Source organism: Pangasianodon hypophthalmus, chromosome 17, assembly GCF_027358585.1.
Source record: "Pangasianodon hypophthalmus isolate fPanHyp1 chromosome 17, fPanHyp1.pri, whole genome shotgun sequence".
Lineage (NCBI taxonomy): Eukaryota > Metazoa > Chordata > Actinopteri > Siluriformes > Pangasiidae > Pangasianodon > Pangasianodon hypophthalmus.
The window spans coordinates 14,718,929-14,735,629 of record NC_069726.1 but is presented as its reverse complement, the minus strand read 5'-3'; the positions used below and the strand labels follow the sequence as shown (position 1 = coordinate 14,735,629).

The following is a 16,701-nucleotide window of genomic DNA, read 5'->3' as shown; positions in this document are numbered from 1 at the left end:
GATTTTTTGGTGATTTTTCCCCATTTTCTCCCCAATTTGGTAACCAACCAGGGAAGGTGAAGGCGAGACACATGAGGCCAGCCACCTCATGTTTTGTAACCTGCTGTTCATCCTGTATCACAGAGTGGTGTCACACACTTAGAGAAAAGTGCTATCTACCCTCTTCTGCACCATACATGAGCTCACAGACACCTGTGATTGGCTAGTGTCCCTGCGATTGATAGGGGAGAGAGAATATACCCATCTTGAGAGCACAGCCAATTTTGCTCCTGGCCATCATGCGGGAGATTTGAACTTGCAATCTCTTTCTACTTGGGAGATCACAATCACAATCAGTTCTGAAATTCTTCAAAAAATGTTTTTACTTTCACTACACTACCCAAAGGAATATCCACAAATTGGAAGATGTCAGAAGAAATGTATGACACATGCCTGAGTAGTAAATACATCCAGTAATACTATTACTTAATCAGATCTTTTACCAATTTAGACATTGTAGAAAGGCCTTAGAGGGTTGCTGTAAGTGAACGGCCCTGTTCTGTGCATGGAAAAACGTATTGAAAGCCTGATAAGCCCTATGAAAACTTTGGCCTAATCAGGATTTGGATAGATGTAGTAAGATTGGTCTAAACCTGTGTTCACAAGGTCAGATTAGTCTAATCCTGCGTTCATTATTTGGAACTTGGCCAGTGTGTAAATTTAAATTAGATTTAGCACTTAAATTAAATGCATGCAGAACAAGTGGACATTTAGCAGTTATTTTAGCTAGTGATAAAAATAACTTACCCCATCCAACTTTACAGATTTTTTTCATGTGTTTTCTTATGAATCAAAATGTCTTTCTTGTTTAATTCTCAGTCATTGAATAGCCTAGTTCTTATCTGAGTTTTGACCATGCTATTACAAGCAGGCCTTTAACATTTTATAACCAGGAATGTTAGTCACTCACAGACACCGTTTTCTCACATTCTGAAACTCCATCCAACAGAGCCCATTGTTTCAAAGGCAACCATCAACAACCAATGAGAGAAGACATTTGAGCGAGACTAGCATGCAGGATATATGACAGGGTGTTTACTGTGGTCTTGTGCTGAATTTTCATTATGTGTAAAAGCTTTAGAGAGCATTTGGTACGCCGTGTGTGTTGCTGTTAGACAATGAATGCTGGGACTCTCCAAAGCAGACAACGACATCATGCATACAGGTAGGACCATATTTTTGGGCTCTTTAATAAGTTTAGAGCAACATGCGTCATGCAATATCCAACGATTCAACACGGGAACAATGCATTAAAAAAGAATTCTGGTTATTTATCTTTTCATTATGATTACAATAAGGGTTTTGTCATATCCATACACATCAGACAGAACCTGAAGCACTTCTGTGTTTACTTTGGGCTACAGTGACTATGTTATTATTATGTTATTAGCCACAGTAACAAATCTTGTTTGTGCTAAAATATAAAACAGTATAAAATGTCTGTCATAGGTATGTACAGAATCCAAAAAAAAATGGTTGTGAACAGGAAAGTAAACATAAAAGGAAAAATAAGATGAATATATGGCTGGAGAATCAAAATTCAACAACAACAACAAAATCAAAATCTTGAAATTAAAGTCAAAATCTCAGAGATGGTAATATATAATTAATTCAGATAATATATTATTATTATTATTATTATTATTATTATTACTATAGTTGTTTTGTTGTTGTAGTTGTTGCATGCTTTTAGAAAACAGCACCATCACTTTTATTTGAATCTAATTTTTATTCGTGTAAATGTGTCAGTAACAGGAGGGAGGAAGATTGTAAGCCTGTTAATGTGTCCAAGCAATAGCAGGGGTTATCAGGAGAATCAGCTCTGAATTTCAGTGTTAGAATTTCTATCGAATTAATTTTAATAGATGTTTGTGTTGACAAATAACAGTTTGTCTTAAATGGATTCTATATCGAAAGTACAGAAACAATCTCTTCCCAATTCTCCACTCTTCACTTATAGTCACACTAAACAGAGTTGTTCACTTTGAAAAAATACCTAAAAACTATAAAATGTAAAATACAAACAAACAAACAAACAAAAACCCAGCAACTGTAAAAAGCAGGTATTATTTTGGACTCCTTAGCCTCGTTTTTAACATTTGGTCCATATTTCCAGACAAGTGTGAGTTTTCTTCCTCTCTTTGACTGAGCTGAAAGGAAATAATCACATTACTAGTGCAAATATTCTTATAAAACTGATTTCAATGCCTTCCAGTACCTTTGTCCAAATACAGTAACAAAGCACTCAGCGATATAAAGATCAGTGTGTATTTTGAGCCTCTTACAGATCACACCAACTAATCTCAGTCACTCACATACATTCTTCCAAAAGCCTGTATTATTACTGCCACATAACTGCTGGGGTACTGTGGCGTCAATCTCAACCTGAAAACAGGCTTACACCACATGCCTTCTTTTGGAGTATTTTTCTAAGTGTGTGGCAAATTCGGTGGAGCTAAATGGACACCTGCTGAGAAGAAATGGAGTGCAAAATCAGGAAGTGACTTTCTGTGCTTCTGTGTGTTTTTGTAGAAGCTGTGTGAGTGAAAAATGCAAAAAGACATCAAGGAAAGAATAATCTCCATTAGGAACATTATAGGACTTCAGTCTCCTGAGATCTGAGTGACCTTTCCATTTTTGCTCAGCCTCAATATTAATCATTATTATCTATTCAGAACTTCCTCTGTGGCATTTTTGTCAAAAGTAGGACAGATTCCTGAAATAATTTTGGACAGTACCTCAAAGCATATACATTGTCCTTGGGCTTGAGTAAGCCTATAGAGCCTGGTGTTACTCAGTAGCTGGTCGGCGGTGCTAGTAAAATGGCGGTAGTAAAATGGCGATGGTGTTGGAAGGTACATGAGTGTGTTCAGAGAGCAACACCAGCACCAGGTCCAGCAGGATGTGTTTACGCCAGAGCCTCTTACAGCTGCTCATGTGTGTGGAGAACCTCAGCTCTGGCGATGAAGCCACTGAGGAGGTGTCCCACACCCTGGACCAAGCCTTCCAGCTCTGTGGTAGACACAGCAAGGAGGTTTTTTTTTGACTGTGGTGGATTTTCTTTCTTATTTCACCACTACTAATTAAATGAATGAGACCATACAAGCAAACCAGCTATATTCATAAGGGCTTGACACTTACACAGCATGCTCAGGCTATAACAGTTTGTGTTATACTATGCTTCTAGTGTTAATAAAAGGGGAAAAGCTTAGGTGGAACCAAGTTGCAAGACCAATTTTCTTTTATCAGTCCTTGTCCTTGTATCCTAGAAGGATACACATTCTTCAGCTTAAATGACAAATATGTGGTTAGCTGATTTAAACATATTATGATGAATAGCAGAAGTTTCACACTGAAGAATAATGCAATTACTCTATGTGTATCACGGTATGAAAATTAAGATGTTTGCTACTACACAACCCATGCTGATCATTGCAGTGCTCCATTTGTGCACCATTATGCATCATTTTATGGCCTATTTTGCCATGCTTATGGTTTGTCCCTTCATCATTCTGACACTTTCTGCTTTTGTTAAGCTTTGAGCTGTCCTTTGACTCAGATTCTGTAACTAGGTATGTTGGTACTCATGTGTGTTTGAGATGTCTGAAATATTTCAGTTTTTATTTTGAACCTTTACATGGCTCTTGTCCTTTTCTTTTCCTTTAATTTTCCTTGCGATAATTTCTCTCTCTCTGTCACTCTCTGTGTCTCAATTTCTCTCTCTCTCTCTCTCTCTTTCTTTCAGACTACATATAGTGACATGGAACGTTGGCACAGCAGATCCTCCAGTTGACGTGAGGTCACTGTTACAGCTTGACTTGGAGACTGATCTTTATGTGATAGGGTGAGATATTCACATACTCACAGAAAACAGGCACCAAACTGTATATTTCCTTGTCATTGGAGTGGTACCATCAATGGTACATCTTTTGTACCTTAAGTATATATCTTTTACCTGGGAAAGTGCATATGGTGTACCTTTGTTAAGCTTTTAGAGTAACCTTTCAAAGGTAGTACTTAAGTTCCAATTACCTACCTTAATTTTTTTCAAAGATATAAAGATACTTGCTATAGGTATAAAAGATTCTTAAAGGTACCACCCCAGTGACAAGGAAGAGTAAGGTATGGTAGCTTTATTTCTGAGGTTACATGATGTTGATATTCTCATATATTGTATTTCCGTTACTCGAAAAAATTTTTATTCTTATGGATTATATTAAGTTATAGGGTTTATTCTTTCCTGTTTTATGTTGTGCCTCTAATAACTGTGTAGTTACACATTAATTATATATGCAATTATGGTGTAAGTACTGTGGATGTATGCAATTTTACAACTAGACTGCAATATTATTTCTTTATATAAATTGACATGTATGCATTTCGGGTTCAATTTTGGGTTCGGGTTCGGGTTCAAGAAAAGTACACAAGCTTTAACAGGACATTCTCTTTAAGTAAATATACATGTGCAACAGGATGAAGCTAACTATATTTCTATCAACTAGCAATAACATACAATAAGATTTTACAATACCTTCCTTCCTCATTGTCTACATGAGACTAACTACCAGGAAATATCCAGTTAGTTTAAAACATAACATAAAAGTCCTGGTAATATTAACACTTATGTACTTTAACAAGCTAACACTGTAATTACACACATGTGTTGCAGTCTGCAGGAGGTGAGAGCCACTCCAGTGAAGTATATGTCTGATCTGATAGCAGAAGATTCATGGAGCCACCTCTTCATGAACACACTTGTACCAAACGGCTTTGTCAAGGTACAACACTGGACTGGGAAAATGGTTATATGATTAAATTTGGTTGTGATGGGGTGCTGTTATTCTGTTATTCAGTTGAAAATGGACTAGGAAAACAATAGACAGTTTCATGCAGCCCCTCATTAGAAAAAGAGAAAACAGTGGCCTCTTTGTATTTCACCAGTGGATTTGTGATGGAATCAGGATTTTGAATGGTTGACCTATTTCCAAGTAGAGTGATTAACTGTGTTTCAACACTGATGTCAGGGCAGGCCAGTCTCCTTCACCCTGATACTTTGCTGTTACTGTAGCCCTACAGAGAAATAAAACATTACAGTGACTGAACCTCAGGACTGGAAATTCTACAAAAGCTAAGTTAACTATAATTGGAACACAGTCTGAAGAGCTAGTATTCAAATTTATGTAAATATTACTGAACATGTAATTTGTTACTGCCATAGACAGAATAAACTTTAATAGTAGTGTAATAGTAACATAAACAGTAAAATGTAATATTTATTTATTTATTTATTTATTCACTTATCCAAAGCAAATGAAACAAAAAGGATTAATTCACTCCTCACATGTAACAGAAACCAAAAAAACCTACTAAGATAGGGAAAATAAGGTAACATTAGGGTAACATAAAAAATGTAATAAAATAAAAAATATTGAAAAAAATCCACTTCACTATATAACTTACACTTTGAAAAATTATCTGCTGCCCCAATAAAATCAATCAATCAATCAATCAATCAATCAATCAATCAATCAATCAATCAGTTAATCAAACAAACATACATATTATTATTATTTATTTTTTAATTAACATTAATAATAACAGGTAGGCCTAAATGCACATGAGCTTCTATGTATTATTTATGTTCAGTAGTGCACTATAAGGCTACCATTTGGCATACAACTCCAGAAAACTCTCATTACTCATATTCTGATTACGTACATATTTTTAATTAATTTATGGAAAAGATATACATTTGAAAAGTATTCAAATAGTATTCAAAAAATTGTTCAAAACCATTATATATAATACATATGCATTGTTGTATTTGTGTATATTGCCTTAGGTGACTTCTGTGAGGATGCAGGGTCTCCTCCTCCTCCTGTTTGCTAAACAGGCTCATCTTCCCTTTATCCGTGACATGCAGACCACATACACCCGCACCGGATTCTTTGGATATTGGGTATTACTTACAGTACACACGCATATACTTTTTCATTCTTGTCTTGAGTTTATGTTATAAAACTCTCAGAATTATTCATTATCTTTATCATTATATATCATATAGTAGGGATTATATAATGTATGTAAGTGATCTCTTTACCTTCACAGGGGAATAAAGGTGGTGTGTCGGTGCGGTTCTCCTTCTATGGCCACATGCTGTGCTTCCTAAATTGCCACCTAGCAGCACACATGAACTATGCTATGCAGCGTGTGCATGAGTTTGAGTACATCCTAAGCTCGCAAGATTTCGACTTCAACAATACACAACATGTGCTTGACCACAAGTCAGTGCTGCGCCTCATTCACTCCCACGCACTTACATATTCAACCACATTCTTATATAAAATGCAAATGCACCACAGTACAGACATACAAGCAGAGTTTTTATAGGGGCATAAACACTGTATATCTGACAGATGAAGAACAACTTTTTCAGCTGTGATAATGTAAACTAACTTGTTTTGTGGATGTTCAACAACATTAAGTGTGATTCTAAAAATAGGTATGATGTTGTTCTTCACTGAATAAAAAAATTGTAATAGTTGTGAAATTGCTGTGGTATAACAATAAAATTCAACACTCAGGGATATGCACTTACGTCGAAAATACTCAACTCCCAGTTGGTAACGGATGTAACACATTTCCATTGTTGATTATTTTCCTATAACTGCAGGTCCTGAGTTAAACAACTTATCCAAAGATTATTGTTAATGATTTAATCTACCTTAATGCTCTTTTTCTTTATATGCTTACATTTATATCCACCTTCATTCATACTTGTTGCACTTATACACTTACTGTGTACATATTTGTGTGTGTGTGTGTGTGTGTGTGTGTGTTTGTGCAGGGTGGTGTTTTGGTTTGGTGATCTCAACTTCCGCATTGCAGATCACGGCCTGCACTTCCTGCGCTCCTCCATCAACAGTGGTCGCTTCAACCTGCTGTGGAATAAAGACCAAGTGAGACACACACACACACACACAAACCTCTGTAAATGTCCTGTGGGTGATGTGGTGAGTAAATAATGTGTTTGCACTCTCATATCATGTCTGATGCTCCCATATGTATGTGTGTGTGTGTGTGTGTGTGTGTGTATTAGTTGGTGATGATGAAAAAGAAGGAGCCGCTATTGCAGGAGTTTGAAGAAGGACCTCTAGACTTCAAACCAACATACAAATTTAGCCGCTTCTCTGAGGCCTATGACATGAGGTAAAACCCCTCGTCACTCAGTAAATATACACCACACACACACACACACACCACACCTCCCATCAGAGAGAGCTTTGTGACTTCTCTCAGACTCAATACACTCAATAGTTTGGTTTTATGTAAGATGCCACTTTTCCAAGCTAAACTCCTTGCTCATCATTGTAAAGAGCACTAAACATTTCCATAACTCTCTTTACCTCATCTACACACAGCTCCAACAAACTTGCTCTAGATGTCTGTACTGTGACTGTTGCTCCTACAGGATGACCTCCAACAGAAACTGCAGATTATTTGGACATATTGTGTAATATTGCAATGCAGTAAGAGGCTCACTGAAGTAGGATTAGGGATGCTATATCCGCTTTCTGTGCTAGGACCTATAAAGTGTGTATTAGTTCCACTGCAGTAGGTATTAAGCTGTAAGTGCAGTGTGGCTGTATGTCTCTGTGGAGTCAGTAACCATGTTTCAATAATCATTTGCACAATATAATCACAATATTCAACCGGCACAATGATTATTCAGAAATTTCATTATCATCACTGCATTTCACTGTGACAGCACTTTTAGGGCAAAATTTGCATAATCATGAAATAAAGCCTGTCATGTTCTGAAGACAACATAATACACATAATTATGTTGCTCAAAATTGAGCAACGTCTATCACAACTATCCAATTTATTTGTCCAATTTAGTAACAAAACAGTTTAGCATCATGCAGTTATGTATAAACAGAAAACAGTCATTTCTTTTAGTATACTCTAGTAGACTATATTTACAGTAGAAAATAATTAACAAAACCTTATCCCACAGAACTTGAATCTGATTGGTCAGAACGTGTTTTTATATACAGTAACATCAATTCTGACAGTAGTGCTGGCTATAATTTAAATCACAGGTTTATATTAACATGCTTATTCCAGTATGTTATCATTTCTGTAGTAACAGCTAATTCACAAGGACTAGTAAGGAAGATGTTCCTCATAATCTAAAGCTAATAATAAACAGATTAAAAAAATGTTTTTATGTAACAAAGAAAAACATATAGTTTTTCTTATATATAGAAAAAAACTATATAGCATATAGCTGATTTGGTGAAGGTTTCTGTTAGGAAACATTTATTTAATATTTATGGAAAGATTCTCAAGTGTCTGAGCTTTGTAATGTTCAGTAGGTTTTCTGCCATGGGAGAGTCTTCAAATTACTTTTTGGTTTTTCTGTAACATGATGAAGAAAAAAGAGAGGTTGGTGAGGGAATGACTGCACATTACCTGTGACTATGACTGGTTAAAAATGTATGACGTGTCATTCCTTAATTGCTGGCAAATTACTGTGGATTAAGAGAAATAAAACACTATGGACAGTGCTGTTTTCAGTATGATAATGCATCATGCCACCCTGTTGTAGATTATTTTCCTGTAATAGCATGCCCTGTCATTATTATTCCTCACTTATTACCTAGTGAGCTTTAGTTTTGTCTGTGTAGTTTAATGAAATCACCTTTGTCTGAAGTTTGTAATCTTTGGGAATCAGAGACTGGGACACTGCCAGAGTGCGCTGTGATTGGTTGGACTGGTTAAAAAGTATAAATGTGGCACTTATGATTTAATCGACTGGAGAGATATAAAAGATTTATACCTAACATTATGGAATAAGATTCCTGCAGCGCCGCTCAACAATATCACCGCTGATCACGTTGGTAACACTTTATTAGAAGGGTAGCCTACCTGCCTTTATAATTAATTTACAAGGATTGCATAAATATTTCATAAAGCAATACTGGAGGATTTATGTAAGGCTCATGTAAAAACCTAAAGGTTTTTATGGAGCATATTGCTTTGCCTTTACATGAATGAGAGAAAAAGGGAAAACCCTCAGTTACATTATGGGTTGACTGTTTGAGACTGTATACGTAATCTTTTACATTTTATCTTATTTTATCTAAGAGCATATTCATGAAATATTGAGAATTTTTCTATGAAGTGTTCTGTCATCTTACCTTTTTGGATTTACTGCATCTACAACTAATAGGCGCATGGAATTGAATGCTTTTGGGCTGAAGTGCTCTTGGCTCATTTGCATGCAAAACTGCTATGAAGCATTATTAAAATACAGCTTCACTTATTTATGAATTGCATGTGGCAGCCAAAAATTATTTTAATGCCCTCAAACTAAAGTAGTAATCAAATTTGCATTTATAGTGCTGTTATGAAAGTGTCATGAATGTGCTGTTATTAAAAACAAACGAATAACTTTGATGATAAGGATAAAAAATCAATCTTGATCAATCGACCCATGATAATAATAATTGAGAGCTGTTCTCTTTTCACTTGTAAAACCTCTAAATTCACCTCACAACCTGACCTAAAAGCTTTCATAAATCACTTTATAAAATATTACTGCAATGCTTATGAATGTGTTATAAAGGCCTGATGTAAGTAACCTCCAAATAACACATTTAGCATGTTGGTTAATTAATTAACAGAAACTGTTCAGGATTAAAATATGAGTCTGCTTTTAAAGATCCAAGTCTCACTTATTTTCTTGCAGTTGTTCTTCTTTATGTTGCACAGTAAAAAAAAAGTACCCAAAATTATCCCTTCAGGTGTATTTGCTAAGTAAGTCTTTGTTTCCTTAGGCACTTGAATGTAGCTTTGACCTGTAGCACATAGTTCAAGGACTTAAGTTTAGATTTTATAGAGAGGAGGCTAAAGTCTGATAAAGTAATAAAGTAAAGGAATGGAAAACAAGCTTATGAGATCAGGTGATTTTTTTTTCTGATTCCTCTTATCTCACCTAGCATGCCAAGTAGTGATTAGAAAGTATGAGATGTCATTCCTTAATAAAAATAAATAAATAATAAAAAAAAATCATTGGCAAATTGTTGTGATATACGAGAATTAAAAAAACACTTTGGACAGTGCTGTTTTCAGGGTGAAAACCATGTAGTTAATTATTTTCCTATATATATATATATATATATATATATATATATATATATATATATATATATATATATATATATATATATAAAACATTATCTTCCTTTATATATTATTAGCTTCCTTTAGCTCTGCATGCCAAGTATTGCAATTATTTTATAGCACGATTCTTTTTTTTCTTTTTAAACTGGAATTGCATAATACATATATAAACCATTATTTCATGTACATCCATGGCATGGCATGTCTCTAGCCAGTCACTCTTAAAAAGCATCAAAGCACCAAATAACTAAGTGTGTTGCCCTGTTAATTTACATGGTAATGTAATATAACAGTAGGTTGTGTAATACAATAATGATTGAATATGTAGAGTGTGCTATACACCTTAGTTGAAACACATGAAAAACAGGCTATGTAAGACATATTTATAGCAATTTACTCCTTAAATCCACTAGGGAGCAGTGTTATGTCAGTTTTTACAGCCAAAACCTTATGTCCGATAGTATAAACTCAGTTCAAAGGCAGCCATAAAGAAGGAGTGGTTTGAGTTCACCTCTAAAGCTGGGTCTAGACGCCAAGATGTAATGAATTAGTTCAAATTTGTGTTTCTTCTTTCTCTGATTGATTTGGAATTGATCCAGTATGGAAAGGTCAAATGCACCTACATGGCTACAGCAATCTGTCCTGGATTCTGATCCATACACATTATTTATAACACTGTAACACTGTTATATGCCTATAACTGCTCAGCGGAAAGAAACGGAAGCCGGCCTGGACTGATCGGATCCTGTGGAGGATAAAGCCTAAATGCTCACAAGATGAGGAAGAGAGTAGCTCAACAACATCATCAGCAGACAAAAAAGACTTTTCTTTGAAGGTGTCACAGCACAAGTACACCTGCGACACATCATACGGTGTTAGTGACCATAAACCTGTCATCGGCACTTTCACCCTGGAGGTAAGCGCTGTTCTCACTGAACACTGAAAAAATGTGAACTGGTTATGTTAGGTACAGCAATTTCTATTTCAAATACCACCAAACATTCATCCTGTATATTTTACATGTGCAAAATAGAAGACATTTGCTGGACAAATATGTGCTCCATGTTAATATTCAAATAAATTAAATATTTAGTACAACAAAGCAGAATAGTGTGCATTGATATTTTTCCTGCCTTCATGATCATGATGAAGTTGTGTGATTTGTATCTTTGCTTCCAGATGCAGAAGAAGGTGGAGAAGCCGTTAGTGTGTGTGAGTGCTGAGGGCCACTGGAGTGCTGATGAGGACGCAGTCCTGACTTACAGCATCCAGGATAACTTTGCTGCCTGCACCTCGGACTGGATTGGCCTCTACAAGGTCACACAGTGAGGAGATTAAACAGATAGACAGACAGAATGGGACAGATTGAGATACACAGGGAGATCAAAAAAGAGAAATGGCAAAAAGAGACTGAAAAAGACAATTAGCATTCCTCATAATTGGGAGTGGGTGCTAAATTCTGTTTTATGCTGAATATTTCTTCCCTTTAGACTAACTTCAAGAGTCCCTCTGATTACATTACCTTTGTGTGGGTCAAGGAGGATGAGATTGCTGAAGTCAGTGAAGTGGTTCAGGTATTAATGGAAAACGAATCAAAGATGGCTGTTGTAATGTTTCATGTGTGCATTTTTGAATGATTTGTACATCTATTTTACCTGTTTTAATAGTTGAGAATGAATAAAGATGACCTCCCCTTGCTGGCAGGGGATTACATTCTGGGTTACTACAGCAGGAACATGCAGTCCCTGGTGGGCCTGAGCCCTACTTTTCAGGTAGGATCCATTATACATTATACTTACAAATCATGATAAGTAAGGGACGTATTCAGAGTTGGCGACTTAACTAGGCCACTTAAGTTTAAAAGATAAGTCAATAGATACACATTGGAAGTTATTAATCTAAGCAGGTGCTTACCTTGACTTTCGGGGTGGACCCTTAGATTATTTAAAATGCATATTTGCATTTTTGGAGCTTTTCTCCCATTTTAGAGCAAGCGCTTGCTTTTATGCCAGAAACATACTGATAAAACAGCCTTTTTTATGGGTCAGATAGTATTGATTGTACAACAGTTACTTCTATTCCACTAATTTAATTGGACAAGTGGCATTTCAGCAGTGTTGATATTTAGTATAACTGCATTGGTACATTTCACTGTTTGTATCACTCTGCTTATCTGTGTTCATTACATAAATTTCTGGGCTAAGCTCAAAATAAATATCTAATTGTAATTAAATACTGTATATTAATAATATATTGAAATTGTCAGTCGTAGTCATGACAATGACATTTTGTGATCTCTGCGAAATTGTCTCCATTATCAATCTATGATCCACTCACATTAATCACATTAATTGACACCACCGTTATATACAGCAGACCCTAATGCTAATGGAGAAGCAGGTAAAAAAAAAAAAAAAAACTTTTTACACAAAGTACTAGTAAGGTTTGCAGCAAGCACACATGATTGTTTGGTACCCGCAGCACCAGAAAACATGAATGGTATTCATGGATGTTGCAGCAAAACTGTAGATGATTCTTACTGTTAATTATTTAACAATGTCAAATTTACTGTATGTAAGGAATAACACACAATGGGTGTGTTATAGAAAAGCAATCAATGACAAGATGTGTTTTGCGCACATCCCAAAGTGTTTTATTCCTCCTGTACTGTAACAATTTGACAGCGATTATAATTTTTCATTTATTAATGAATGACACATTGTGCTGTTTAACCATTTATGTTACATTTAACTGTGGATCATTCCATGAAACAAGTTATTTCCTGTTATCACTTACAGTGCATTATAGCAGCTATAAATAGTCATTCCCTCACCAAATCACAGTTTATCTCGTTACCAAGATACTGCAACCCCTCCATCCTGAAGACATTCCTGTGTCAGAAAACTTACTGATCGTTATAAAGTGCGACTGGAGACTCCTTCCAAATGTATCATTACAGAAACCTTCACCATGGCATGCTTTTCTTTGTTAAAACATGTTTTTTAAGCTGTTTAATATTAGGCTTAGCTTATATTTAGTGAGTAACCTGTTCATGTGAAATAACTGGTTCTAAAGAAATGATAACGCATTAGAATGAGCTCATTAATATATAATATAATAACCTTTGCCTTGCAGCTGACACTACTGTCACGAAATTAAATATATAAAACTGTCAACCACCACTGAGGATACTTATCTAGAATACAGGATAACTGAGACTGTTTTTGATCATTTTGAGGACTGAATACTAAATAGGTGAAAAATAATCATCACTGTATGCATTTCACAAATATGATAAGCCTCCTCTTCATTTCATTTTTCATCTTAGACAAATCTAATGTAGTATTTACAGTCAGTTATGGAGCTGAAGCTCATACCATGCTTTGGTTTGTGTGTTTCAGATAATGGAATCTAGGTTTGCTCTACTGGAAGACTTGGTGCCTGAGAATGTTGATGGATTGCAGCCACAGTAACTTCATCCACAGATAAAAACTGAATGTTTAATAGTCAAAAATCTCAGACTAAACTGATACTGTACATGTACTGTACATTACTGTAGTGTACAGGCTCTAAGCATGGGAGCTGATCACACCACTATTCCTTCTTCTCCTATACGGTGCCTTCTTCATTGAGCACACAACCCATCCGCTGTGCAAAAACATACTCTTTAATAAGTCAAATGACAATCAGTGACATTTGGGCAAATTTTCCTCATTCCATGGACACAGATTGAAAAGCATATGTATAAATAAAAACAGGGTGAAAGCTCACTGAAAAAGGATGAGATTGGCTGAATAATATACTGAGTGTTGATGATTAGCCAGTAGTGTGTAGATATTTACACAAAGTGTAATCTGCAGTAGCTGAACTCAAAGTTCTAATTAAAGGAGTTTCAGTTGTGCCGACATCCTCTAATTCTAGCCAGAGTTCTCACAAATCAGAGCAAGGGGAAATCTGAGCAAATCTGTCATGTATAGTGGCCAGCAAATGAGAAAATTAGGAAAACCAAAATGTTACTAATTGAAAAAAGTACAGTCTACATCACTTGATTATTCAAGTATAAAAAAAGCCCAATTAGGCATCTGCTTAGTTCATACTGTATCAAGAATATTTGGCTCATTTTTCATTTTTTTATGAAATGAAAAACACTTAGAACATGGGACTAATATATTAAAGGCTGTTCTGGTAATACAAACTGCATGGGCCTGCATTGCTCATTAATCTGAATATGAGACTAAAGATGGTAAGATTTCCTTTAAAGTAATACAGTAAATACAGTACATAAGAGAGAGAGTGTCCAGTGAACTGACTCCTGGTGTAAACAATGCTGAAATACTTTATAAAGGTAGCATAATGTTATTATAATCAATCAAGATGGCAAAATTGTTAGGAACATGACATCCGATTTGCAAAGTCATGTGTGCAGTGCAATGCCAACCAGATTCTCATTCACTGTTTATCAAATTTTGAGTAAAAAGAAATGAAAAGACACTTTGTGACACTGTGCATTTTACATGTGAGACCCACATTTACAGCATGTGGTTTATAGGCTAATATACAGTGGTCTCATTCTTAGTGCGTGAATCATCCAGCATGAAAGAAAGCTCTTCATAACATTTGTAAATTTTAGACAGATTAGTGTGTATCTTATAGTCCATGCATTTGTATACTCTATTAAAGCATCTGCATAGATCTGAAAATCCTTCAGAATTAACACACTTGTCCAGTCTCAGAGTTTCTGTTTTCTGTTCTCATCTCATCAAACAGGAGCTGGTGTGAATTCCATTTTCTTACTAATAGTATTAAAATGGACATTTTTGTGTAGCATATTTTTTATGATTTTAAATTTGAAGACATTTGTCTAATTGTATTTTTAATGAAGAAAAGTGTTCATTTAATAAGAAATGTCAATACATTCTACAGGCTAAGTACTATTTAAATGACTTAAGAATATACCAATACGAATAATAGCAGCGGTTCTTGTTCATTACTCCCCACAGATGGCAGTGTTGCTACTTGAATAATTACCCAACCCCTGTTTTCAAACATAATCATTATTACCTTACAAATTATGACCAAGCCAATGAACACCAAAATCAGCGGTTGAAGGATTTTAGTTCTGTTATTGTGGTTTAGTTAGATATGATTATGTAGGTGACGGAGAAGGGCAGATGCAACCAGTAACAGTGCCACATTGTGTGTGTGTAGGATTAAGTGTGTTATCATGCTAGACAGAGAATGTGTAAATGGGTCGAACATTTCCTGCACAGAAAAAGAAAATGATATTGCTTGTGAACTCCTGGTGAACTTTCCCACTTATAGCTTGATCACAGAATTATAGAGTCTTTGTGGAGAATTTGCAGGATGAGATGTGTCTGATGCCCAACATGAAAGAACAAACACTGTTGTGCATAACTAAAGCACTGTTCATTTCAAAGTCCAGCATTTCTGCCCATGTAGTTAGCGAAATAACTAATATTCTAACAGCAGCCCTTTTAATCAATGTTCTCAAACAGATGTAGCACCCAGACGGGTAAGGTGCTCCAGAAACCCAGCACTCGATCAATTCTGATGTGATTTAACCTTCATGATTCCAGCACACACACGCACTCTCTCTCACACACGCACACGCGCACACACACACACACACACACACACACACACACACACACAGAGCTGTGGAGATGGTGTGTTGCACCAACTGGGAGTGTTTTCATGCATAATTACAGCCATAAATCAGCCTGAGGCACCTGCTCCGCTCCTCAACACACGCAGCCAGGAGAGCAAAGCTCAGATACCTCACCTCAAGCCTGTGTATCTGCCCAAACACCAGCAAATCAGCACGAGCAGACTTGAAGCTATGCTCCATTCCTTCATTCCCTAGGGCATTGAGCCTGTTAGATCTATCAGAGCTTTATCTCACACACACACACACACACACACACACAAACACACACACGTACAGGGTTGCTGTAAACAATAGGACCGTCATTATGAATTATTAGCCATGGATTTAACTCCCTAAAGTTTTGCAGAGAGATGGAGGGAACCACTAATGTATTCAATAAATACATTATAACTACAATAGAGATGGTAATAAAAAAAAAAGAAAATGCTACACACAAACAGCTACTTATGTACTGTTTAAAGCTCAGATGTGGACAAAAAACAGAAGTGCACATCCTTATTTAGCAACTTTAGCTAAATTGGTAGCCACTTACTTACCAGTAACACAGCACTGCACTAAAATTGTCAGCTAACGTAAATTTACTAGCTCATGTTATCCCTTCAGCAATACCTATCTGATGTTATACAACAGCGCTGTTGAATTCTCAAATCTGATTGGTCAGACGTTTCTATAACAGCAGCGCTGACAGAAGTGCTGGCTGTAATTTAAATCACATGGTTACATTAATGTGCTCAATAATAATATTTCTACAGTAACTCATTCACAGGTTGAAAAAGTGTTAT

General features: G+C 35.9%; 1 protein-coding gene across 1 annotated transcript; it reads left to right on the top strand.

Moving 5' to 3' along the window:
• Window positions 1–1,072: 1,072 nt before the first annotated feature.
• inpp5kb (inositol polyphosphate-5-phosphatase Kb) lies at window positions 1,073–15,733 on the top strand. Its single transcript, XM_026941704.3, has 12 exons — window positions 1,073–1,204; window positions 3,785–3,883; window positions 4,709–4,817; window positions 5,882–5,998; window positions 6,148–6,323; window positions 6,887–6,998; window positions 7,139–7,248; window positions 10,939–11,146; window positions 11,410–11,547; window positions 11,721–11,804; window positions 11,898–12,002; window positions 13,632–15,733. The coding sequence occupies exons 1-12, from the start codon at window positions 1,158–1,160 to the stop codon at window positions 13,701–13,703; spliced, it is 1,377 nt and encodes a 458-aa protein (XP_026797505.3). The 5' UTR covers window positions 1,073–1,157; the 3' UTR covers window positions 13,704–15,733.
• The last annotated feature ends 968 nt before the right edge of the window (window positions 15,734–16,701 follow it).

What these genes read in the sequence shown, in the direction of transcription:
- inpp5kb (XM_026941704.3), top strand. Translation starts at nt 1,158, where the DNA reads ATGAATGCTGGGACTCTCCAAAGCAGACAACGACATCATGCATACAG. An exon ending in ACTGATCTTTATGTGATAGG is followed by an intron (nt 3,884 to 4,708) that starts GTGAGATATTCA and finishes CATGTGTTGCAG; the next exon opens with TCTGCAGGAGGTGAGAGCCA. An exon ending in TCTGAGGCCTATGACATGAG is followed by an intron (nt 7,249 to 10,938) that starts GTAAAACCCCTC and finishes ATAACTGCTCAG; the next exon opens with CGGAAAGAAACGGAAGCCGG.